This window comes from Nothobranchius furzeri, chromosome 6, assembly GCF_043380555.1.
Source record: "Nothobranchius furzeri strain GRZ-AD chromosome 6, NfurGRZ-RIMD1, whole genome shotgun sequence".
Classification (NCBI taxonomy): Eukaryota; Metazoa; Chordata; class Actinopteri; order Cyprinodontiformes; family Nothobranchiidae; genus Nothobranchius; species Nothobranchius furzeri.
In genome coordinates this window covers 81,644,055-81,667,626 of record NC_091746.1, presented here as the reverse complement: position 1 = coordinate 81,667,626, position 23,572 = coordinate 81,644,055, and the positions used below count along the sequence as shown (strand labels likewise).

General features: G+C 41.9%; 2 protein-coding genes across 4 annotated transcripts; one reads left to right on the top strand and one right to left on the bottom strand.

Moving 5' to 3' along the window:
• Nucleotides 1-2,231: 2,231 nt before the first annotated feature.
• LOC139070400 (solute carrier family 22 member 7-like) lies at nt 2,232-6,953 on the bottom strand. The gene is made up of 10 exons (XM_070552620.1): nt 6,475-6,953; nt 6,085-6,188; nt 5,809-5,963; nt 5,557-5,725; nt 5,357-5,480; nt 5,151-5,260; nt 3,907-4,121; nt 3,701-3,809; nt 2,649-2,855; nt 2,232-2,417 (listed from the first exon to the last, which is right to left on the bottom strand). Exons 1-10 carry the CDS (start codon nt 6,853-6,855, stop codon nt 2,387-2,389), a joined length of 1,605 nt encoding a protein of 534 aa, XP_070408721.1. The 5' UTR covers nt 6,856-6,953; the 3' UTR covers nt 2,232-2,386.
• A 3,158-nt stretch (nt 6,954-10,111) lies between these two features.
• On the top strand, nt 10,112-22,740 carry synpo2b (synaptopodin 2b). Of its 3 annotated transcripts, none has more exons than XM_070552609.1 (4): nt 10,114-10,185; nt 12,996-13,691; nt 14,416-15,734; nt 22,114-22,740. In XM_070552609.1, exons 2-4 carry the CDS (start codon nt 13,010-13,012, stop codon nt 22,582-22,584), a joined length of 2,472 nt encoding a protein of 823 aa, XP_070408710.1. In that variant the 5' UTR covers nt 10,114-10,185; nt 12,996-13,009; the 3' UTR covers nt 22,585-22,740. The 3 variants fall into 3 exon arrangements, with proteins under 3 accessions (XP_070408709.1, XP_070408710.1, XP_070408708.1); XM_070552607.1 differs by lacking the exon at nt 22,114-22,740 and adding an exon at nt 15,834-16,952; XM_070552608.1 differs by lacking the exon at nt 22,114-22,740 and having other exon boundaries at nt 10,112-10,185; nt 14,416-16,952.
• Nucleotides 22,741-23,572: the final 832 nt, after the last annotated feature.

Here is a 23,572-nt window from a genome sequence, read left to right as displayed (position 1 = left end):
ACAATAATAACTCTCTTACAAGTGTTATTACAAAAGTGAAATTTTTTTACTTGTCATTAAGAGCTTAAGTAAAAAAAATGAATTATATATATATATATATATATATATATATATATATATATATATATATATATATTCAGAAAAGGCACACAGATTTCCACAGACCAGTCACATGCTCTCCACTCCCATTACACCCGGTTACCATCAGGTCGGCGGTTCAGGGCCCTCCCAGTGAAGACAAAAAGGGCTTCCTCCAGCTTCCTTCCCTCTTCAATCCGCCTGTTAAATAGCATGCCCCAGCAAAGATGGCTGTGACCAACACTACAGTAAATCTAGATTGAACTCTCTATTATCGTAGTCATTTTAAATTCCTCTAATTAAGTGTATGTAGATATGAGTAGTCTTTTAAATTGATTGTATTGGGTTAGGGTTATTTGTATGTTGTTTTTATGTTTTGTACTGACGCTCTGACTGCAAATGAAGTTCCTAATGGATAAATAAAGTGAATTGATATATACATTGTCATGTTTGGGTTAAGTTTCTTGACCCACGACATGCAGAATCACTCAGAGACAAAAGTTAAGTAAAAGTTATTTATTAAGATTTGATGAGGATGAAGAAGAGGGTCGGAGATCGGGCGGGTCCAGTAGTGTTCTGTGGCAGAGATAATGGTGAGTAACTACAACAGGCAGTGAATGAACGAGGTGAGTGGAGGCTTACGGTTTCCAGTATGATGGGGAGCTTAGGGAGGGAGGTAAGTCAGGTCTGGCTGAGCGAGATGATCCGCGGGTGGAGACGAAAGCTGGGAGCTGAGCACCTGGAGTCCAAGAGTTAAGCGGGCAGGTGAGCGATGGAGAGCAGGCGGTCAGGGGAAGAGGCGTGGCTGGCAGACAGAAAGATCCAGAAGTTCCTTATTTCCTTGTGGTGAGCAGTCAGACGAACGAGGGTACCTGGGAGGAGGTCGGAGGAACAGGACAGGTGAGTACAGTGAGTTCACACACTGGTGGGGATGAGCTACGATGTAGCCACAGCTGCCCTGGGGCGCACTGACAGAGGCGAGGCTGCCGAGCACTGGCGCCACCGGTCCCTCCGACCACCACCAGCAGGCAACATGGGTTAAGTGTCTTGCCCAAGGACATAACAACAGTGACAGACTGAGCGGGGCTCGAACCTGCAACCTTCCGATTACGGGGCAAGCACTTAACTCTTGTGCCACCATCACCCATTAGCAGGCAGATCAGGAGGTTATAAGCTAGAAACTGGTCTAGAGCTGGCGAGATACTACCCAGTAAGAGCAATCATCCAGCGCTGTTGAATTGTCACGCCGCTCCTTAAATCCCCTGACCACTGATGGGGAGATCCGCAGCAGCTGCTCTCCGGGACACGCCCACCTGCAAACAGAAAAACTCAGGCGATGGAGGTTAGCTCAGCACAGACCATGACACATATATATATATTTATATATATATATATATTTAATATATATATATTTTTTTTATTTAGTCATTTTTTTACTTAGGCTCTCAATGACAAGTGAAAAAATATGTGTGTACTTTTGCAATAACACTTGAAGAAACATTTAAAAAACACACCAGTTATTGTTTTTTCACGATGAGACACATCATAAAGTAAACACTCCAACATGGTTCAGCTAAAAGTTTCCTATATAAGAAACCCAAAAGACTGCATCAGCTTCTGATAGGATTTAAGAGCCTGACAGATCTACGTCACACTGTCACTTATCATTCATGGGCTCACTCATCTTGATTCACGATGGTTATTGGGTTAGCATCCAGGAAACAGCAGAGACGTCTCGACTAGCAGAAGCTAACCATTAGCATTAGCAACTCCAGCTCCGTGTTGATCCAGATGCTTCATACACATCATGTCACTTGTGCAAACATTAACAAAATCTAAAATCTGGTTTATCAGCAGAATAAATCACACACACACACACACACACACACACACACACACACACACACACACACACACACACACACACACACACACACACACACACACACACACACACACACACACACACACACACACCAAAGCGTGTTCAGTTTTCGAACCTTTTTTCCAGGCAAAGTTCATTTGACTTCATGTGTCCACAAAGACTTTTTAAATAACAACATTTAATAACAGATTATTGACACCAGCTCCTTTATTCATACATGATAAAAGATTTGCATTTGTTTCGCCAGTAAAGTAAATAAACACCAGTCTTCCTTTTGTCTGACCCACTTTTTGGGTATTTATGGTTTTTATTGTCGTTTTAACAATAGTTCAGTTTAAAACAGCACATTTCATTAGTTTGGACTCATGAAAAGAGTTCCATCACATTTTTAAACTAACGTGATCATAGTGGTGAGTGTGAGCTTCAGGCAGTGTCCATCCTTGTTGATCGTCTCCTGCAGTGCATAGAAACAAAATCCCATCATTTTCATTGAGTTCTGCAGAAAATAATTTGTGGTTATTTTTGTTTCTGGCAACTGATTCAGTTATACTAAGAAAAATCCTTCTAGGTATTTCACTGAAATCTTTCCTTTTGTAACTCGTTACACTTTAGCAGGGTGACTCAGCAAATAGCTAACCCTTTACTCAATATTTAACATTCGATTACATGTCGTGTTGCTTTGTACCTGGATTTCTCAATGTCTTCAATGAACTCTGGCATTTGGGTGTTTAATGTTTCAGGCAGAAGTGCAGCAACCAAACCACAGAAAAGGGCCACCGCACAGTAAGTGACTGCAGGGAGGAGATGCCACACATCATCCAATAGCATGATGAGCGGGGAGATGGAGACGCCGAGCCGTCCCACAAACGAGGTGTATCCTAAACCGTTCTGCCTGAAAAGACAAAGAGACAAGCCTCTAAAGGAACCATTTGGGTTTCTGTGGAATGGTTAAGAACCATTAATATCTATTATTGACAACTCTTTCAGCAACCTCAGTTTGGAGAAACAGATTAGTTCTGATTAGACTGATGGGCTAACGGCTAGTTACAGAAAGTCTACATTTCTCTAATTTCATAAATTTCTTAACGGTTGATGGGAAAAAAACCTTTTTGAACTGTTGATATTGTGGTTGAAAGTGCTGGTTAAACTGTCAAATTCAGCTGCAAATAATCATTCAAGTGGTAAATGGCCGGTATTTGATATAGCGCCTTCTAGAGTCCTGGTACCCCTCAAAGCATTTTACAACACATTCAGTCATTCATCCATTCACACACACATTCACACACTGGTGGGGATGAGCTACGATGTAGCCACAGCTGCCCTGGGGCGCACTGACAGAGGCGAGGCTGCCGAGCACTGGCGCCACCGGTCCCTCCGACCACCACCAGCAGGCAACGTGGGTTAAGTGTCTTGCCCAAGGACACAACGACAGCGACAGACTGAGCGGGGCTCGAACCTGCAACCTTCCGATTACGGGGTGAGCACTTAACTCCTGTGCCACCGTCGCCCCAATGCTAAGTCATCTGAAAATACAGGTTGCATAAATACTATGATCATTTTTTAAATCTGGCCTAACTGTAAGACATGCGTATGCCAGATCAGTCAGAATGAATCTCTATGTTTTTATACTGAAGCCCATCAAAGACCATTTAATGATTTGCTGTTCAGAAATCCACGTTCACTCATTTTCAACCACCGCTTTAAGTAATCACATGTAGAGGTGTCCTTTAGACTTACCGTATAACTGTAGGATAGAGCTCCGTCGTATAGAGGAACATTATCGTGAACGAGGCCTCTGACATGGATTTTCCCAGAACTGCCACGATGGTACGGACAACCGCCTTATCTGTGGGATCATTCCAAAGGTTTATAAGGTCAAATACAAAGAAGTCTGAAAATATCCTTTACATCCCATTTTTGTTGACACACAGAGGAAAACGAACCTTGTGGAACAAAAATGTTGATAAAGAGACAGAGCCCAGCGGACAGCAGTGCTCCCATCTCACTGTTCCTTCTTCCAATTTTCTCCAAGAAGAAAAAGACAACAATCTTCATCGGCATTTCAATGGAAGCAAAGATCAGTTGTGTGAGGTACGGATTTAGTCCAAAACCTGTGATGTTTAAACTTATTCCATAATATGTAAATGCAACTCCATACCTAAAACAACAAAAAACATAGATAAAATGATTTATTTTTGGTAAGACGTCCAAACTTTTTGGGCTTCCATGAATTCATTCATTCGTTCATTAAATTGTGTCATCTGTGCAACAAAAAGTAAAACTTAACATTTTATAATGAAAGTTATAATTTAGATGTTTTATCTTATTTCAGCCATGAGGTCACTGACTCTCAGGCCCAATCCCAAAACTCGCACTGTGCCCTACGGTCTTCTAGTGCACTTGGAGGAAGTGCACAGTAAGGCTTTGAGTGTGCAAGTAATTGCTGAATTGGGACAGTAACCGTTTCGTCATCGACCAAGATGCGTGCCGGGATGCCGGTCGATGTTTGTGTGTGAATGAATATCATTAATCATCCTAAAATAAACTTTAAAAACATATATTTTCACAAAAGGCATGAGAGCCATTGTTCCGCCTTCTTCTCAAAATTCCCATTCAGCAATGGATTGTGGGTATTACTTTCTCGGTGGCCTAGTGGTAGAGTGTATGCCCTGGGACTGGGAGATCGGGATTCAAAACCTGGTTGGGTTATACCAAAGACTTCAAAAATGGGACCCAAGGCCTCCTTGCTTGACCTTATTTAACCACCAAATAGTTCCCAAATGCAAGCTGCAGCTCACCGCTCCCGTTGGGATGGGTCAAATGCAGAGAAATAATTAAATCAGTGTGTGATGAAGACTATGGGACTTTAATACACTTTGCCCAAATCTGCATCGATTCTGCATCGATGCAGATTTGGGCAAAGTGCGGATCAAGGGTGCAAAAGGCTTATGGTCAACTTTCGCACTTGAGGATTGAGACACCTTACGCACTCGCACCGCTGGACTGGAACGCGCAATTGAAGGGCGCAGAGGTGGAAGTGTAGTATTGGGGTTGGGCTTGAGTAACGGCCTTTTGGCACCATTTTTACTGGCAGCAGCAAAAATATGACGTCCATCATGTCTTACTTTCTGAATGACAACAAAAAACTTTCCAAACCTTCCGAATGATCACTTCACTTGTTACGTACCATACAATTCCTGATGTTATTGCAAGTTTTCTCATATTTGGAGTCCTGAAAAGGTCTAAAAATGTGTGCTTTTTATTTCCTGTTGTAGCTTCAGCAGATTCCTGTAAAATCTGTAAAAAGGTCACAATAAAAATCAACACCCAAGTCTATGACTTCACTTCACTTAACCTGTCTTATAACTAACAAACTTATGATAAAAGATTTACCCTTGGTGTGATGGTGGCAATGCATTTGGATGTGTGGTTCATCTCAGCACATTGCATGATGTACTGATGAGCAGCGTTCGCTTTCCCTTTAGCTACAAGCCACCTAGCAGACTCTGGAAGCCACCTGGGATAAACAATCTGAAACTTCAGCTTTAGGCGGACCCTTTTCTGTTTTTGTTAAAAATGTCAAAAGTCAATACCGCCAGGCAAAAATGGCCACTATCAGTGGTGACGTTACCGCCACAATGAGCCTCCTCCAGTCCCTCACACCGAAGGCAATACCCGTCAGGAGCCAGTTCCCCAGAGTCCAGTCTAGGCTTAGGATCACTCCAGAGAAAGTCCTACGCTCGATGCTACACCATTCAACGTCTGCAGAAACAACATCACAAAGAACAGATCAAGGGAAACCAAACACATCTGAGCATTAAACAAAAACAAAGGGACCTTCTTACTTAAAGCGTATGAAATGATGCTTATTCCAGCCAGGGACAGTCCTGTAAAAAGCCGCATGATGGTGAACATTACATATGATGTGGAAAAGGCACTTAGAACAGCAAATGTCAAGGACGACAGGTAAGACACCAGCAGCAGTGGCCGACGTCCATACCTGGGGATGAAAAGAGTTTAAAGACAAGACGATTATGATTGGAAAGGTCACAAATCCTTCATGAATAACTTGAATTTGTTGGATATCCAATGTTTGCAATGCAAACATTTTAAGCCCTTACCTGTCACTGAGAAACCCAAAGAGTGGGGCTCCCATCATGACACCAACAAAGAAAACTGTGGCTGTTGCCTTGTTCATCCCCTTTCTGCTGCACACAAGGTCCCACTGTGGAAATACAACAACAATATGGTCATTTCGCTCATTTTCCCACACAAAAACTGGCATGTGTGACTTCTGGATGTCTCTTCTAGTTAAGACTCACAATTTTATTTTACAAATACAGTGTTTTTGCACAGTGATTGGTTGAGACTTAAGTTATCTGAACAGCACGACCAGTAGGTGCTGCTGCAGAAGTGGAAAGCAGCCCCCACAATGGCACCTGTGCTTTTCCAACTCTTACAAATCCTAATGTGGAGCAGGCTTGCTGAGACTAAGCTAGAGAAACTCGTACCTCTGTTACCAAAGTAGATTTAAAGGTGCTGTTGTCATAAACCCATCCACCCTGACACGGAACAGAAAATGCCTCCTCAGTGGTGTTTGAGCCTGGTAAAAACTGATACTGAGGCTTTGTAAACATCTGACATGAACTCAGAATTCCATCCCGGTCTGCTGGAATGCTGACGGACAGTTTCTGATGGAAAGTTAAATTTCCAAAGTAGTCTCTATCCTCCAAGGCTCTGATGTCGCAGTGGTGAGAAGGACTGGCCGCCAAGAAGTTGTTTAGCAGAAAATGACACGGAAGAGTAACTCGAGAAAACATCTGAATTAAAAAGAGCCTGATTTGAAATTTCCCCAATCCGTTCATTTCCGAGAGTATGCTGTCAAATTTCATCTTGCTGCGTGTCAGAAGTGGACCGTAAGCGGTTTGCTATGAAAGTGAAGAGAAACAAAATTACACTGAGTCAAGAAGACACATTTACTGGAGTTAATGAATGAACACAACCACAGTAGTCTCACCATTTAGTTTCAGTTGAGGCAAAAACATCACCCCCAGTGTTTCTTCTTGTTTTTCCACTTGTTTTTAGGCATCATGCAGGTTCCAAGGGTCAACTCCAAGTCTGCCTCGATGAATCTGAATGTTGCAGGTTACAGCTGTAGAGTCATGCTACAGAAGATTCTTGAGGAACCTTGAAATATAAAAATAAACCTTGAAATATATAAAACAAACAAAGAAACAAAAAAAACAATGTATATATATATAATTAAGTTCAAAAGTAGTTGTTTAATCTACAAAGCACTTAATGGACTAGCTCCACCTCCACGTTCCGCATACATAAAATTAAGACCAGACAAAGGTTATGGTACTAGAGCCTCCACTAGAGGAGACCTTCAGATCCCCTACAGGAAAACGACGTTCGGACAAATGGTACTGTCCGTTAGAGGGAGTCAATTTTGGAACAACGTCCCAGCGAATATCAGAGTTTCCCACTTATAGCACCTTTAAAAAGCAACTCAAACTACATCTTAAAGGTTCAATTTTTGGGGTGGCACACCAAATTCGTTCTTGTGGTAACTCTGGGAGAATTTAGCCGGTGGCGATGTACTGCATTAGACCTTTATTCATTTTTATTAAAACAACAGTACGTATCCAAAACATTTAACTTAAATTTTACAAATGCAAACATTTTATAAAAATACATTTCAGTTGTTTAAAATGTTACCCCAAATTTAATTTAAAAATTTATTTTTTTAGGTTCATTCACCTGTGTTGCTGTGTTCACAAAAAAAAAAAAACTATGGAGATAAAAAAAATGTAAATGGTGAGCAGCAGAAACATGTATTTTTTTTAATTCAGATTATTTCTTTACTCATTATTTGTAATATTTGTATTTTGTTTTACAATTATGTCTTGAATAAACAAAATCGGTATATGGTTTGACTAAACATTAATTTGATTTGTTAACACTGGCTTTTCCTGGGGGGGGGGGGGGGGGGGGGGGTCAATAATTTTCTAGGGGTGGCCATGACCACCCCTGACCACCCCTTGGGGGCGCCTTTGCATTGGGTCCCAGTTCATGCACTGTAATGAAAGAATGGTATGGCTGTGCCCTTCCGCTGTTCTAAATAAAGTGGTGGTTCATGCTAAATTCTCTGGTTTCAGCTCCTTGTATTCAAGTCTCACTGGCTGCCCGCAGTACCGCGGTGTATGAAGGACGAGTGGGCGGGGCCTTTCAGTTTCGCTGTTAGCTTCCTGCTCTCTTCTTCTTCCCATGAGCTCATCACTCGTGGGAGGGGCCAAAGGGGTCGGGTGCAGTGTGTGACGGGTGGTAGTCGAGGGCGGGGACCTTGGCGGTCTGATCCTCGGCTACAGAAGCTGGCTCTTGGCACATGGAATGTCACCTCTCTGGTGGGGAAGGAGCCTGAGTTGGTGTGTGAGGTTGAGAGGTTCCGACTAGATGTAGTCGGACACACCTCAACATCTGGCAGAGTCTCCTGTCAGAAGGAACTTCAATTCCCACCTCCAACAGAACTTCCAAAATGTTCCGGGGAAGGCGGGGGACACTGAGTCTGAATGGACCCTGTTCCGTGCCTCCATTGTTGAGGCGGCCGACCGGAGCTGTAGTCGCAGGATCGTCGGTGCTTGTCGTGGTGGCAACCCCCGAACCCTGTCCAGCTCAGATGTTCAGATGGGAATCTTTTCTTGGGTGATTTAGCTACATCTGCGATGTGCGTAGAATAAAATGTCAGGTCGTCTGCATGTGTCGGGGTAATTCTTTCTATTCTTTCTCCATAAAAATAAACGGTCAAATACAGGAACTATCCGGTCAACACAACACAAGCCCTGCTTTTGACTGTTTTGTTTTCTTGTGAAAATAGTTGGAAAGAGATCAAATTTAACTTGATTACCACCAGAACCAGTGCGCCGTCATCTCTGTGAGGGTAAACGAGGGAAAAACAAATGGATCGGATCCTGCACGTCTTTTAACACATTGGTCAGGATTGACGCACTTTGTTTTCATTTAGTTGGTTAAAAAAAAGTCGGGCTCAGGCTCGGGTTGGGCCAGAGAATCCTGAAAACCTTTTCGGGCCGGGTCGGGCTGGGGCTCCACCCCCTCGGGCCGGGCCGGACACGGGCTCAGATTTTAGGCCCGTGCAGGGCTCTAGTATGGATGGATGGATGGATGGATGGATGGATGGATGGATGGATGGAAGGATGGGCTTCCTGCTCCACCCTTTGCCGGTTTTAGCATGACAGTCGCCACATCGGAAACACGAGTACAAACAATTTCTCCGTTAGTTCAGTTAACAAACTTTCACGTTGAATGGACAAACCTGATTGTCTTCTAACTTAAATGTGTAAGTTAACATAATCTAGACCTGTGTGTTTAACAAGAGAGTTTCAACTCACAATATTAGTTTTTAAAAATGCATTTTTATTATTTATGTTGTTTGTACATCTTGAAATTGAGTGTGGGTTAAGTTGACATGAATCATGTTTTTAAGGCAGCCAATGGTTTAGGATTTATTACAGTGTGTTTGGGTGACTTAGAAACTTTTTCTTTTTCTGAAGTCCCTGCAGGGTAGCACTTCAACTTAATTCTCTGAGCTGCTTACAGACACACCCCTTCATGTGCACGTAAGTCATCACAGCCCCCTTTACTGTGGCTCCATGTGTGAATGTCTTCGCCTCTAATTAAGAATTTCTGCTGGAAGTGAAACAAGCCTGACATTTCTTAAGCATTTCTTTTTCTTCTTTATTTTCATTTATATTTCTGTCTGCCCTCCCAGGGTTCATCTATGTTTAATTTCTGATGTGATTTACTACAGAAGTTTTGTTTGACCTCGGGTCAATACAAGCTTTATAAACAAAGTAGAGGATCTGTTAGGATATATGCGTCTAACGATTCTGTAAACGGCATGTTTTTATTTGTTTGCTCGCTCTGTCGTTAACTGTTAAATTATCTTAAATAAAAAAAGAGCCAAAAACATTTAAAAATGATTAAACAGTTCAACTGGCTGCAATTAGGGCTGAGGCTGGTGATCTGTGTCTGGAGCGGGGTGGGGGGTGGGGGGGGGGGGGGGGCAGGGGCACCTGACATTTACAAGAAGAGCAAGAACTTCATCATCACACTTCTATGAGAAGCAGGAAGAACGGGAACCCAGAGAAAAACTGAAGAGACGACGTTTGGATACGTTTGTTTTTGCATCAGAGGCAACAGCTGTGAGTACGATTGTTAAAGTTGGGCTCTTTTTGTGAAGATTGCAAGCTTCGCATCAATATAGTTTAACAGAAATTTGTTTTAGCATAGTCATTAAGTGCTGTGTTTGTTTTTATTAAATATTTGTGGACTCTTAAAGAATCAAATAGCATTTACTGTAGTTAAAACTACAGAGAAAAAGGGTTCGTAAACAACATTATAGTTTTTATCCGATAACACAGAAAACCTAAATATTCCTGAGCTCAGGCCCCTTAGAGGTCACAACCCCAGACCAAGCATTCACTCATTTGTCAGGGATGCTGACTCCCGGTTTCCATAGCAACGGGTCAACATACAGAAATTGTTGCCATACTTGGAGAAAGAAGCTCCTGCAGTGCCAGACTCGGATTAGACGTTGGCCAAAAGTTAAAATGAAGTGGAACCAAGTGTGAAGGGGGACAGAATGTGTCTGAAACTTGGCAGGTGTCCAACAGGGCTTATCCTTTCTTAATCTCACAGCTGCATAATCGTGTCTGAGGAACCATCCAGCAGTGCTGAATTAAAGCTGCAAGGGGAAATCTGCTAAACAAGCTAGCTTAAAACTGTTTTTCATGCCTCTTGACAACGTTCTAGTATATCTATTGATATATTGGGGAGATTAAAAAAAATAACTAATAAAGTGGTTTTCTTGCACTTGTCTAAAGTCAGCCAATAACACATCTTGGTCTGAAACAAACGATTGGACCATCCGGTTGCCTGTCTCCCCGAACCACCACGTTCCCACATCCTGGGTCCTCTACTCATCACGCCCTCGTGCATTTAGCAACAGAACACCAATGGTCTGGGAGGTTCTGGGTTCAATTATCAGAGAAGGAGGAACAGTCGGCTGCTACCACTTCAACCACAAACTTCCTGAGTCCCAAAACGAAAAACACCATTTGATGTCACGAACAACAAAAGATGTTTGGACCCAGAAAACTGCAACTGGTGTTTAGCGCTATCTCGTTTATTCTGTCAATGCAGTGGTTGTGACCCAGGGAAGATAGCTGATGGGAGGGGAGAGAGTTCTGCCACTGCGTTTACTTTCAAAAGGTTCTGCTATTGCTGCTTTACTAACCCTTTAATGCATGGTGGTCACTGCAGTGGACAGGTACTCAAAATTGATATTTATTTATTTTGCTATGAAGCACAGCTGTTGAAGACTTGATTGCATTTGAGCCCCTCCATTTGGACTTCAGTAAGCCAAGCCAACATATTTCATGTTCAGAATGCACGCTGTCCACTGAGGTGGACATGTAATAAATTATTTGTAAATTATTAAACGTTACAAAAAATATTTGTTGAAATTCGTTTCATTCACACCTAAAGATGAATGAAAAAAAATGTTAAAAAAATCATGGTTGAAGATTTCATAATTCATGCATCAAAGGGCTAAAGCAAACTAATGAGAGTCAATATACATCCACACTAACCAGTGACTGTTGTTGTGTTTAGGCATGTTTCCTTTCAAAGAATCAAAACTTTGAGCCATAAAAGCAAAAAATCTCAAACTTAACTCAAGATGAAGTGAGACGATTGAGTCAATATTCCCTTCCTCGAGTACATTTTTACTTTGTTGTACGTCTCTATGATGTCTGAATGAGCTGATAAATGTGAAAAATGATTTTCATGACAGAAAAACGTTTCAGTTAAACAATTAAATGTATGTTCGTTGACTAATCTGCACATTGTTTTGAGCGAGAAACATTCTGGGACTTTCCCTGCAGCCTCATCCTTTTGTTCAACGATGGAGACTTCCAGTCTAACAGGGAGGTTGTTATGATTCTATTAAATATTAAATCATCTAGACCAACTGTAGCAGTAGCAAAGAAAATATGCACTACAGGTATAATTTTACATATGGCTTGGTAGGCAAACCACATTTAGCTGGCTGATCATCTCCCAATGGATGGATGGATGGGTTTCTTCTGTACATCTAGCCTTGTACATATTATAATAGATGTTTTCATTTTTTATGGCATCGATTGATTGTGAAAATGCGGATTCCACTCAGTAAATTATTGTCACTGACATATTTGGTGTACGGAAAGCAAATGGCCTTTAGAATATCCTTCTTTAGCACCATCTTGAGGTCAAAATTAGGAACTGCGTTCTTTCCACAAAACCTTTTTTTCTTTTTCCAGTGTTAAACAATACTTTATGTACGTCTTATGACATTTCCTGGGCTTTCCTTTTAGAATATTAATAGTTTAGCAAAATATTTTAGGAATATGTTTCCTCACTGAACAATTTTTACATATGTATTCAGCACACAGGCATCTCTTTTGAGCTGTCTCAAACACACATCCTACAGCTTACTGCATGCTTTGGTGCTGAAATGTGTTTCGGAGACAAATGGGAACAGTGCAGAGAATAAAACCGTCCTGTGTAAACAGGAGTTCAGGAAACAGACACCCAGTTGTTTGCTTATACCGTTGGATGTTGGTTCCCTCGTGATATCACATACCATTCCATTTACAGCCCTGATGAAACTGCTGTGATGTTTCTCTTCCTATTGGGGATAGGAATAATTTGGGGCATTGGCATGCTAAAATAAGTTAGATTGTCATCAGATCTAAATAAATCTAATGAGTTTTGAATACCTTTCCACTAGAATTGTTTGAATGTGAATTTCAGTATTTTTATTCTGTTGTTGAAATGGCTCAAAAATGTGATTTCAAATTTAAGGATTTCTGGTCTTTTCTTAAACAAAAAGTTTAACAGTCGAAAATCTGCTCTTCATGTGAATAAAACATTTGAACTGAAGTTTGGATTATTTTCTGTCTTGGTGAAGGTAAACACCCAGAGATGGACCCAGAGGCTGAAGATCTTGACAACAGTGATAACTTGCTCCCCTGGTCAGGCTCAGATGGTTCCCAGGAACTTTGGGAACCACCTGAGCCTTTAGCAGCATCCTTTAATGATGACACTGAAGCAGAGCACCCCACAGAGCCACAGACTCCTCACGTCTCCAGGTCTGACCCTGATTTCCTTCAGTTGCATGAAAGTAATGCTCCAAATGACCATGGGTCCCCACAAGAACACAGCAACAACAAAGTGTCAGCTTCTGAGCCAGAACAGGATGAAATCTATCAATGTGAGTCAAGAGAGTTTTCTCCAGAATCTCCTCGCATCCAAACCTCTCATGCACCAACGTCCTCGCCCCCTGAGCGCCCAGATTCTGAGCCTCACACCAGCGAGATATCATGGCAGCGTTCCCGATCTTCCTCCTCCTCTCTTGGCAGTGCAGCTGACATGACCCAGGCCTTGACCCTGAGTGCAGAACGGCCCCAGGGGACCAGTGATAGGCAGGGCCCTGGGACCGGGAACAGGAGGGTTGAATCTTCAGAGGAAGGAGGGAGCAGTGGAGCACCTCCTGCTCCTGTCTTCTTTGGAATTTCAGACGAGGGTGCTGAGCAGGCAGAGAGGAGAACCTTGGGGTTTGATAGAGATCTGTGCAGACCAGACGGGCTCAGGGCAAAGCACACATGTGAGTATCTGACCTCAAACCTTACGTTAAACGCCCTGTGAGGCTAATTATTCTTACTGAACAGCATGCAGCAAAATCGCTTATGTAATTTCTAATTCTTGTGGGATTTGTAAAAAAATGAGACATTTTTGGAAGTATTTTTAGACAAAAAATTCTTCAAATGAGAAAATTGCTTTGTAGACGGGTGATGCAAATGCTGTAAAACTTGAAGTTACACATTGGCTGCAGCTATTTTCATGAGTTATTTTTGAGTTAGAGGGGAGGATTCCCACAGCTTTATTAGTCCGAGCAGGATAAGAATAAAACAGGACCATATGATGAGGCTGGCAAAAGCAGCTTTGATAGACACCAACATGTGTCTCTCTCTCTGGCCTGTCACTCGACCTCTTCTCCAATCGTAAGACTCGACTGCAATGGAAAGTGAGCTCCTCACTTTTCGTGCCTTACAGATCTCTCATGGGCTCGCTGTAAGTAAATATGATGCTTTTATTAGTGTGCTTGCTTCAGCAGCGGGCGGCTTGAAATTTATTTCGTTTGTCATGCTGGTTTCAAATCAAAATAATAACGAAACACTCTGTTGCCGTGATACTCTACTTTTTACCTTGACCAATCGATACCTAGCGAGAAAACAAATTAGTGAAAGTTCAAGTTGATGTTTTCAAGGTGATTGATGTCTTTCCTTTTCTTTTTTCTGTCCATCTCTTTGTGTCGTTCATCGTCTCAGATCTCAGTCGTAGAGAGAGCCAATCAGAGAGACACGTGAAGGAAACAAAGTCTAAATGTAAGCGAATTGCCCAGCTCCTTGCCAATGCACCCAACCCCCAAAACAAGGGAGCGCTGCTTTTTAAAAAACGCCGCCAGAGGGTGAAGAAGTACACGCTTGTGAGTTACGGCACCGGCGTACACACTCTTGACAGATTGGACCCAGCAGAGAGGGAACCTGACCAATTCAGATCTGCTGGGTGTAACTTTGCTGCTTCCAGTGATTCGGAGCTCGAGGAGCAGTATTCTCTTCATCACCAGCAGCGTTACTCAAGTCTGAACTGGGGAAGGGTTCGAGAAATGGAGGCTCTAGCAGAGACAAAGGGGAAGGGAGTTTTGATGTTTGCTCAGCGGCGCAAACGAATGGATGAACTTGTGTCAGAGCACGAGGAAATGATGAGTCGAGGATTGATTGAGGTGACAGAAGAAGAATCTCAAAGTGCAAGAGCAGAGAATATTTACGAAAGGGATGAAATGTATGTTCACACTGAGGAGAGCAGATTAATGGACATGAGTCTCAAGAAGAATTTAGCTTATAGTGAAGACATTCGACAGATGAACCATCTCTCCAATGACCCTAAACCCTTGGTGCCAAACAGGACAGCAAAACCTTTTCTGGGATTTCAAGATGGTTCCGCTGCTGCTGCTGAAGACATGCCTGGTGGCGTTTCACCTGTCACCAAGAAGCATGAACTACAATTCAACGTAGCCATGCCTACAAGCACTAACCCAAAGGTTTGGTCTCCAACTGGAGACATCATAGCCTCAAGAGACGAACGGATATCCATACCGGCCATCAAGACGGCAATCCTACCTGAGACGAAGCGAAAATCTACCAATAAAAAGCCATCGATGTTGGGAAAAGTTTCAGAGCTTCATGTCCTAAACAAAGGGGACAGGAGGTCTTATATTGAGGCAGAAGAAGACTGTTTTAGTTTGGGTGCGGAGGCTTGTAACTTTATGCAACCCAGGACAATCAAACTCAAGAATCCACCTCCAGTTGCCCCCAAACCTTCCATCAACCCTGCCTGTCCACCTTGGATGACGAGGAGTTCATCAAGTGAGCTTTATAATCCACCAAGAAGTCCCTCGCACAGTCCTGTCAGGCCTCCTAGTCAGCATTATTTACAGCAGCAAGACTGGGCTCAGCCTCAACAGATGGCCGGCCATTGGGCAACGGATCAAACAACTGTCAATACCCGGGTTCCGGTCAACTCCTCTTCTAAGCTTCATCTTCAGCCAACCACAAATAGCTGGAGTCAACAGTCATCACAATCCCCTGTGAGTATGTCGGCCCATAGTCCTACTTATAGCCCACATTTATCCTCAGCAAATAAGTCAGACAGTGCTCCAAATTTAGCAGCCTTTTGCCCACCACAGGCAGGGAAGTCTCATGTTCGGTCATCGAAAGCTTCTCCAAAGGTCCCAGGCCGAGGTATTAGTCAGAGAGGTGATGGTCCACCCATGGCAGGAAAAGGTGCAGATATGTTTGTAAAAAGACAATCCCGAATGGAAAAGTTTGTGATTGATGCTGAAACAGTGCAAGCTCACAAAGCAAGGTCCCCCTCCCCGACCTCATCCCTCCCCAACTCTTGGAGATATTCATCAAATATTCGAGCCCCACCTCCCGTGTCATACAATCCTCTTCTGTCTCCCTTCCACCCTCTATCTGCATCCAAGCAACCTCCATCTACAAGTCCCCAGGTTAAAACCAGGCCCAAAGAGAAACCCAAACCTGCCCCCAAGCAACTCAATGCCTTAGACATAATGAAACATCAGCCTTATCAGTTGGACACATCGTTGTTCACATATGATGCAACCTCTGAGGCCAAAAGCCCGAGCCCTAAACCAACCCCCGCCTCAAAGTTTGAGCTAACCAAAAGCCGCAAACAAAGATCTGCCTCTTCTAATTCTTATAACCCCTCTGAGCTCGCTGTTCGGAGCAAGCCCGCTGCTAAGTGTCCTGAATTGGTAAGTTCCCAACTTTCCTCTACCCAAAGCACAAGATCAGCTGAGCCACTTTTAAATGACGAGCATTTGGATGACACGCTCGCTGACACAACCACAGCTCATCACACAAGCAGCAAGCGAGCACCAAGTGCCCAACCCGCACGCACATCTCCCCAGCACTCATCCTTTGGCGACAGCATCGCTTCAGCTTTCTCTCCTGCATCTCTTATTGCCAGAGGTGTGCGTCAAATGGCGCCTCGGCCAAGTTTTTCTGCTAAGAAGCCAGCAGTGGCGGCGAAACAGTGGAAGCCTGTTGCTATGCTTCCTTGAGTCTGATATTGTAGATGACAATCACATTTTATGCCTGCTGTAGAAGCTTCTGGAACGTCTTAACAGGTGGAAATGTGTAGACTTTTGCACCAAGTGTAGGCCTCGTCTAAAGATGTTAACAAAATGCAGCTATGACGATATGTGTAGCAATTTAAAACTGTGACAAACGAAGCCAATTTAAAAATAACAATGTTCTATATCAAGAGTGGGGAACCCTGGTCCTCGAGGGCCGGTAACCTGCACGTCATTGCTCCAACACTTCTGATTCAGTGGTTGATTCACCTGTTCAGCAGCTCATCAGGCTCTGCAGAAGCCTGTTAATCACCCGCTGACTGAAATCAGGTGTGTAGAAGCAGGGTTAAAACTAAAATGTGCTGGATACCGGCCCTTGATGGACCAGGGTTCCCCACCCCTGTTCTATATAGTTAGATTTCCACATACAAGGTGCAGTTTCTAAATAAAATAATCAAGTGGCACTTTAACAGAGAAACGTGACTTCAACTGCAAAAAATACCATAGAAAATCATGTAGTTTACCTAAAAATGTGTCCTTGGATAGGATTGAGGGAGATGATAAAACACTTAAATACTTCTCAGGAAGTGCTTTACATGTGCAATAAATCTGAAAAGAGGATTACTATTTCATCTGATATTAAATGTAGTTACATATGAGTAAAAACCACCAAATCTCAAAGTAAAAAAATATTATTATTGTAAATTCATCATTAGGTTATTTGAGCCTAATTTATTTTGAAGTTCTGATATCTGAAAGAATACCTTACCTGTACAGTTGTGACTACAGAGTGATTTTATTCATTTGTTGTGTTTTGGGGTAAGCTCTGTCTTTGCGTTTCATTTTGCGCGTACAATTTTTGATTCCTTTAGTCTCATTCCAGACTTCGATGGTTTCAGAACAGACAACATTGATGTAAGAAGTTAAAAAATAAGTTAAATTAACTCTAATAAAGATGGATGATCCAGTATTTTTTTTAACTGTCGAAGAAATCTTCAGACGTTTCTTATTTTTCCACCATTAAATTACAAATGTTCAAATATTTCATTATTTAAACGTTTTATTCTGACTCAGGATGGAAATGAAAACAGTAATCTTTGTCATCCCTGACTTTTTGACAGACAACTGTTGAACGTCTTCTGTCATGCTATTAAATTTCTTTTTCCTCCCACTTTGTGTTTTTATGTGAACTTTACGTTTTGCTCTGAGTGGCCTGTACTTCCTCCTTTTTCTGTCTCACTTTTGCTACTGTCTGCTGAATTATTAGCGTGTGTGTGTGTGTGTGTGTGTGTGTGTGTGTGTGTGTGTGTGTGTGTGTGTGTGTGTGTGTGTGTGTGTGTGTGTTTGATCACAGCTTTTCTAGCACATCGACTTCAGCGTTGAATGTAAAATGTTTGGAACTATAATCTTGGCCTTATAAAGATTTTTCATCTCTGTAGTAAAACGGGTTAAAAGGAGATAAAGTCCAGTTTGTTTCCAGGTAAATTTGAGCTGTCTCATGTTGATTTTATTTTTTGATTTTATTTAATCAATTTACCTTTAATACAGTCCTAATTCTAGCTCCATATATCATGGATAATCTTTATTTTGAAAACTGGAAATTGGAAAATACTCCACTTGCATTTTACTGGTCTTCTTCACAGCAGACGGCATTAACAACGGCTGCATTCCATTTCTTCACCCGTGCGTGCTGGCTGAAAGCAGAACGTCCTCAAAGTGGAATGCAGCCATTTTGCCAACACGACGTCTGACACAAAAAAGCTAAAAGTCCACTGCAATGGGTTGATGATAAACCTCATAAAAAATAAGGGTTAATTAGCAACAAGGACTCAAATGAAGTAACCACCCTCTCTTACAATCAACGTTTTATATTTTCAGAACATTTGGGTTCATTTAGTTTTATCTTTCATGAAACTAAATGTTGTTTCCATATGTGTTTTTACTGAATGAGCGATCTTTTTTATTGTTTTTAAAGTTACTGAATATAATACTAATCTGATATTTACCATTTGTTAGAATACAAACTCAGACAAACACATCTGCCTGAAGTCTAAAGCCCAAATTGTGCAAGTCCGTTTTTGATTGAAATTACTCTCTAAAGAACAAAAACCTAATTTAACACTTTTACATCATTTCATATTTTCTAGCTTTTCTCAGATGTCTTGTAAGCGCTTAAAACACAGTTAGTGTCCATACTCAGTGACCCAGAGCAGGAAAACTCTTTCTTCAAACAATACAAACTGCAGTAAGATAAATTAAAGGTGTTGGTCACAGAAACAAAAAGAATTATTTTCGATTGTAATCAGTTGCTCTGAGTGTTTCATGCAGGCTGAACATGAATCTCCTGCATTAGCTTCTGATAGAAAATAACGGTGAAAATCTAGGATTTGAGAAGCCTGACAGATCTACATCATACTGTCAATAACAGTCATGGGCTCACCCATCTTGACTCTCGCGGAAGGCTGTTGTTGATTTAGCATCCAGGACACAACGCAGAACGTCTCGGCTAGTAGAAGCTAATGTTAGCATTAGCGACTCCACAACATGGCGGAAGTCCTTCAGGCTTGTGTTACATGTGGAGATAAAACATCAGTGTCGCAAAGCACACGGAGTCAGTGGCAGAGTCGTGTTGCTGTTAGCTAATCCAAGGTGACAAGTACAAATATCAGAAAATACTCCAAATCCTGTCGTCTGAACCAATTTTCTCCTCCAGCTGACATTTTCACGCTGATACGGGCACTTCTGTCCCCCCCCTCCTTCCTCAGATATGAAGTACAATTCCTACTGAAGACCACTGCAAATGTTGCATATGCTGCAAATATTGATTACTAGGATAACATTTTATTTATTTTTAAATCATCTTATTTAGCCATGTGCTAAAACAACAGGGCTATTCAAGTTCGGGCCTCGAGGGCCAGCACGTTTTAGTGATTTCTCTGGTCCAGCACACAAGATTAAGTGGTTGAGTCACCTGTGCAGCAGCTCATCAGACTCTGCAGAAGCCTGGTAATCAGCTGCTGGTTGAAATCAGGTGTTTTGAAGTGAGGTTAAAACTAAAATGTGCTGGACACCGGCCCTCGAGGCCCAAAATTGAATAGCCCTGCTTTACAAGGTTAATATTCCACCTGCAACTTCTGAATGGTGGCCTCTCAGTTGGGACTTAGAAAATAACAATAACAATAATAATAATAATACATTTTATTTAAAAGTGCCTTTCAGGACACCCAAGGTCACTTTACACAAAACACGTAATAAAATACAATAAAACAATAATAAAACCCAAAGAAGAAAAAACAAAGAGAGAAACAGTTCAATAAAATCAGAGGTTGTAGGCAGATTTAAACATGTGTGTTTTGAGTTTTGTTTTGAAAAGGGTAAAACTGTCGACGTTCCTGATGTCTGGGGGAAGTGAGTTCCAGAGTCGAGGAGCAGAGCGGCTGAAAGCTCTGCTCCCCATGGTAGCGAGACGGGCAGAAGGAACCGCAAGATGGATGGAAGAAGAAGATCTGAGTGAACGGGACGGGGTGTGAATACTTATAAGGTCTGAGATATATGGAGGAGAGAGGTTGTGGATTGCTTTGAAGGTATGAAGGAGAATTTTGAAGATGGACCTGAATTTAACTGGGAGCCAGTGAAGCTGCTGGAGAACCGGGGTGATGTGGTGAAAGGAAGGGGTTCTGGTGATAATACGGGCTGCTGAATTCTGGACCATTTGCAGTTTATGAAGGAGTTTGTTGGGGAGACCATAAAGAAGTGAATTGCAATAGTCGATACGGGAGGTGACGAGGCTGTGGACGAGAATGGCGGCAGTGTGAGGGGTCAGTGAGGGACGGAGACGGTTTATGGAACGTAGATGGAAGTATGCTGACCCAATTAAGTTATTAATGTGAGCCTGAAAAGAAAGTGAGCTGTCGAGAATGACACCCAGACTCTTGACGTGAGGTGAGGGGGAGACTGTGGCGCTGTCAATAGTTAAAGAAAAGCTGTCAGATGTTGAGATTGTGGAGTTAGTGCCAACTAGAAGAAGTTCAGTTTTATTGCCGTTGAGTTTGAGGAAATTAGAGGTGAACCATGATTTGATTAAAATGCAGAAAAAAATGCAGCTGACATACCTGGTCTGGTTCCAGCACGTTTCCTGCATGTTTTAGATCACGAACACAGCTGATTTGTTTAATTTAGTGATGAATCACTCCTGTAGACAATAATGAAGGCTGGGGAGACAATTCAGATGTTAGATTGAGGTGTTCGGAAGACAAACACACCGTGAGGAGATAAGTTTTGGTTTTGGTTCAACAAACAGACACTGAGGTGGGGGGGGGGGGTCAGTACCAGGTGAGCCTTTATTTAGTTTTCCTTTAAACGAATATACAGCACCTTTAATAAAACATCGTTAGAAACTTTACTTTTGGCATGATGTCACACAGAAGATAAAATAAAACTGCCAAAGAAATAGTTCCACACGAAACCTTTTCTTCTTTTACTCAATGTTTTTGAAGGTCTGTGTGCAGCAGGAGGTAAGTTCTGAGATCTTTACTTTTTCTTACTGATTCACAGCTTTAAAGCAACACCTTGTGACATTTCTGTGGAAATGTGATAGATTAATATCTTCCTGAATAACCTTAGTTTGGAGAAATAGAGATTTGAGCAGCGAGCTAACACCAAGGCAGCAAACAGGCAGTGTCATAAGACTATTCCAGTCACAAAAATTTCAAAGTGGTTTATTCAGATGACATTTCATAGCCTTCTACTTGCCATCAGCTTCACCTTTCAGGGTGAAATATTATGAAATTGATTTCCACTGAAACTAACTAGTTTTCTGTCTAAATCACTGTGTTTTGTCAGAGTTAAGGGAGGTGGTGTAAAAGATGATGTAAAACTTTAGTTAAATATTTCAGATTACAATTTGCTTAAAAATGACAAAAACACGCATTTTTTTTATCCGACCCATTAAGACTGACCAGAAACTAATGTGACTGGTCATAAATAATCTCTATTTCTCTAAACTAAGCCATTCACAGCAATATCCACAATAAGTTTTTGTTAGTTTTACAAAAACAAAACTTCGTGGAGATCTGGTCTATCCCTTTAAACATCGTGTTCAACACTCACATTAAATTTAAATTTAAAGGTAATTCACAGTTTTTAAAAATGGCTAAAAAGAGGAAGAATTGTGACTTTTTAAAAGAAAACAAAAAATAAATGCATCTAAAATAACATTTCAGAAGACAAATCTGTTTGAATGAATAAAAAAGCATGATCACATTTGCACACTGCATTTCTGGAATGAACATGCTTTCTCACACATCAAAATTAAACTAGTGGTTCAGGATTTATCAGAGTTACAAACGTGTCTTTTTCTCTCTTGAAGGGCTTTGGCAGAAGCCGCTCTTTGAGCCTGCCTCGGCGACTCAATTCGTCTCCTGGACTTCTGTCACCTGTCAGCACACCTGGCATCCAGCCACCGTTTCTATCCACACAGAGGCGAACTTCCATCTACAGCAAAGCCCACAAGCCACCAACACCGTGGGAGGCAGCGTCAAGGAGCCCCATCGGCTCAGTGGACGAGGCCTTCCTGTTCCAGAGCCTCCCGTGGTCTGTGGCGCGTAACGTTGAATCTGCAGCACACCAAAGGTCTCTGCCAGAGCCTCCCGATGAGTGGAAACGCCGGGTGTCACTCGATTCTCCAGCTGTGAGTTATCAGCATATGCTCCCGATGTTTCAGGCCCCATTCATCAGCAGGACCTTTTCATCTGAGAAACCGGCTTTCTGTGGTCCCCCGTTCAAACCTGCCCGGCCCTTAAAGCCGGCCAGTGGATTCAATGGCACAAAGCTCTGCTGAGGTCACTCCCTTGGAACGTTCAGAGAAGTTAACGAGAAAACGTGGACTACACTTCAGATAAACAGGGACGTATTTAGACTAGAAATGAATGAGATTATGATTATGGTCCAGAAAAGTGTTTTCAGAGGGTTAGCAAGAAGATAGAATGAGTTTGGAGTTGGCAGAATTTGACTGAAAACGTTGAACGTCATTGAGATTTCTGGTTTTTAATTCCTATTTCTAGCCATAAATAACACCCTGACAAGTAAGAGAACATGCCAATGAGAGGAGTTTTATTCATTAGAACTAAAATTTTATTTGTTCTATAAATATTTAGATTTAAAAATAGCTTTATAAAGATGTTTTCAAAAATGTATAATATATATAACTTTTGCTTCAATGCACATTATGACACCACTAACTGTTTATCAGTGTATAATAATCTGAGTTTAATTGGTGTTGTGTTTCATGCTGATTGCACAACGAGTGTATACACGTGTGGCAAGGTGGAGAAACAATGGCCCGGGCAGGATTTGATCCCCAGACTCCCGGGTGAGAGTCATGTGTGCTAACCAGTCAGCCAAAGAGACATCCTCTTGGCCAAGTAGCCAGGGCGCATGATCAATCGGGTCACAGTGACAGGATACTCGCACTGTCACACATGTACTTATATTTACAAGATGATGCACCTCGACTGTGTTTTTGTGTTAATCTGGAAAGTGCAAAACAAACAAACAAAAAAAAAAACACTGTGTTGTGCTGTGTGACGACATCATTTTCCACTGAACCCAAGCACATTTTCTGAATTATGTTTGTAAATTTCTGTTCCTCACCCAGTTATAGGTGATGGGACACTGGTGTCTATGGGCACTGTTTATTGGATCAAATCTAAATATATCACCTGGATGGATCACCTGTCCATCACATTTAAACATTCCTTTAGTCAGCTTACATAACATGTGTGTTTTTACTCTGAGAGAAAACTATCATACATGTGAAGAACATGCTA

What these genes read in the sequence shown, in the direction of transcription:
- synpo2b (XM_070552608.1), top strand. Translation starts at nt 13,010, where the DNA reads ATGGACCCAGAGGCTGAAGATCTTGACAACAGTGATAACTTGCTCCCC. An exon ending in GCTCAGGGCAAAGCACACAT is followed by an intron (nt 13,692 to 14,415) that starts GTGAGTATCTGA and finishes TCATCGTCTCAG; the next exon opens with ATCTCAGTCGTAGAGAGAGC.
- LOC139070400 (XM_070552620.1), bottom strand. Translation starts at nt 6,855, where the DNA reads ATGAAATTTGACAGCATACTCTCGGAAATGAACGGATTGGGGAAATTT. An exon ending in CATCATTTCATACGCTTTAA is followed by an intron (nt 5,726 to 5,808) that starts GTAAGAAGGTCC and finishes TTGTTTCTGCAG; the next exon opens with ACGTTGAATGGTGTAGCATC. An exon ending in TTGCCACCATCACACCAAGG is followed by an intron (nt 5,261 to 5,356) that starts GTAAATCTTTTA and finishes ACCTTTTTACAG; the next exon opens with ATTTTACAGGAATCTGCTGA.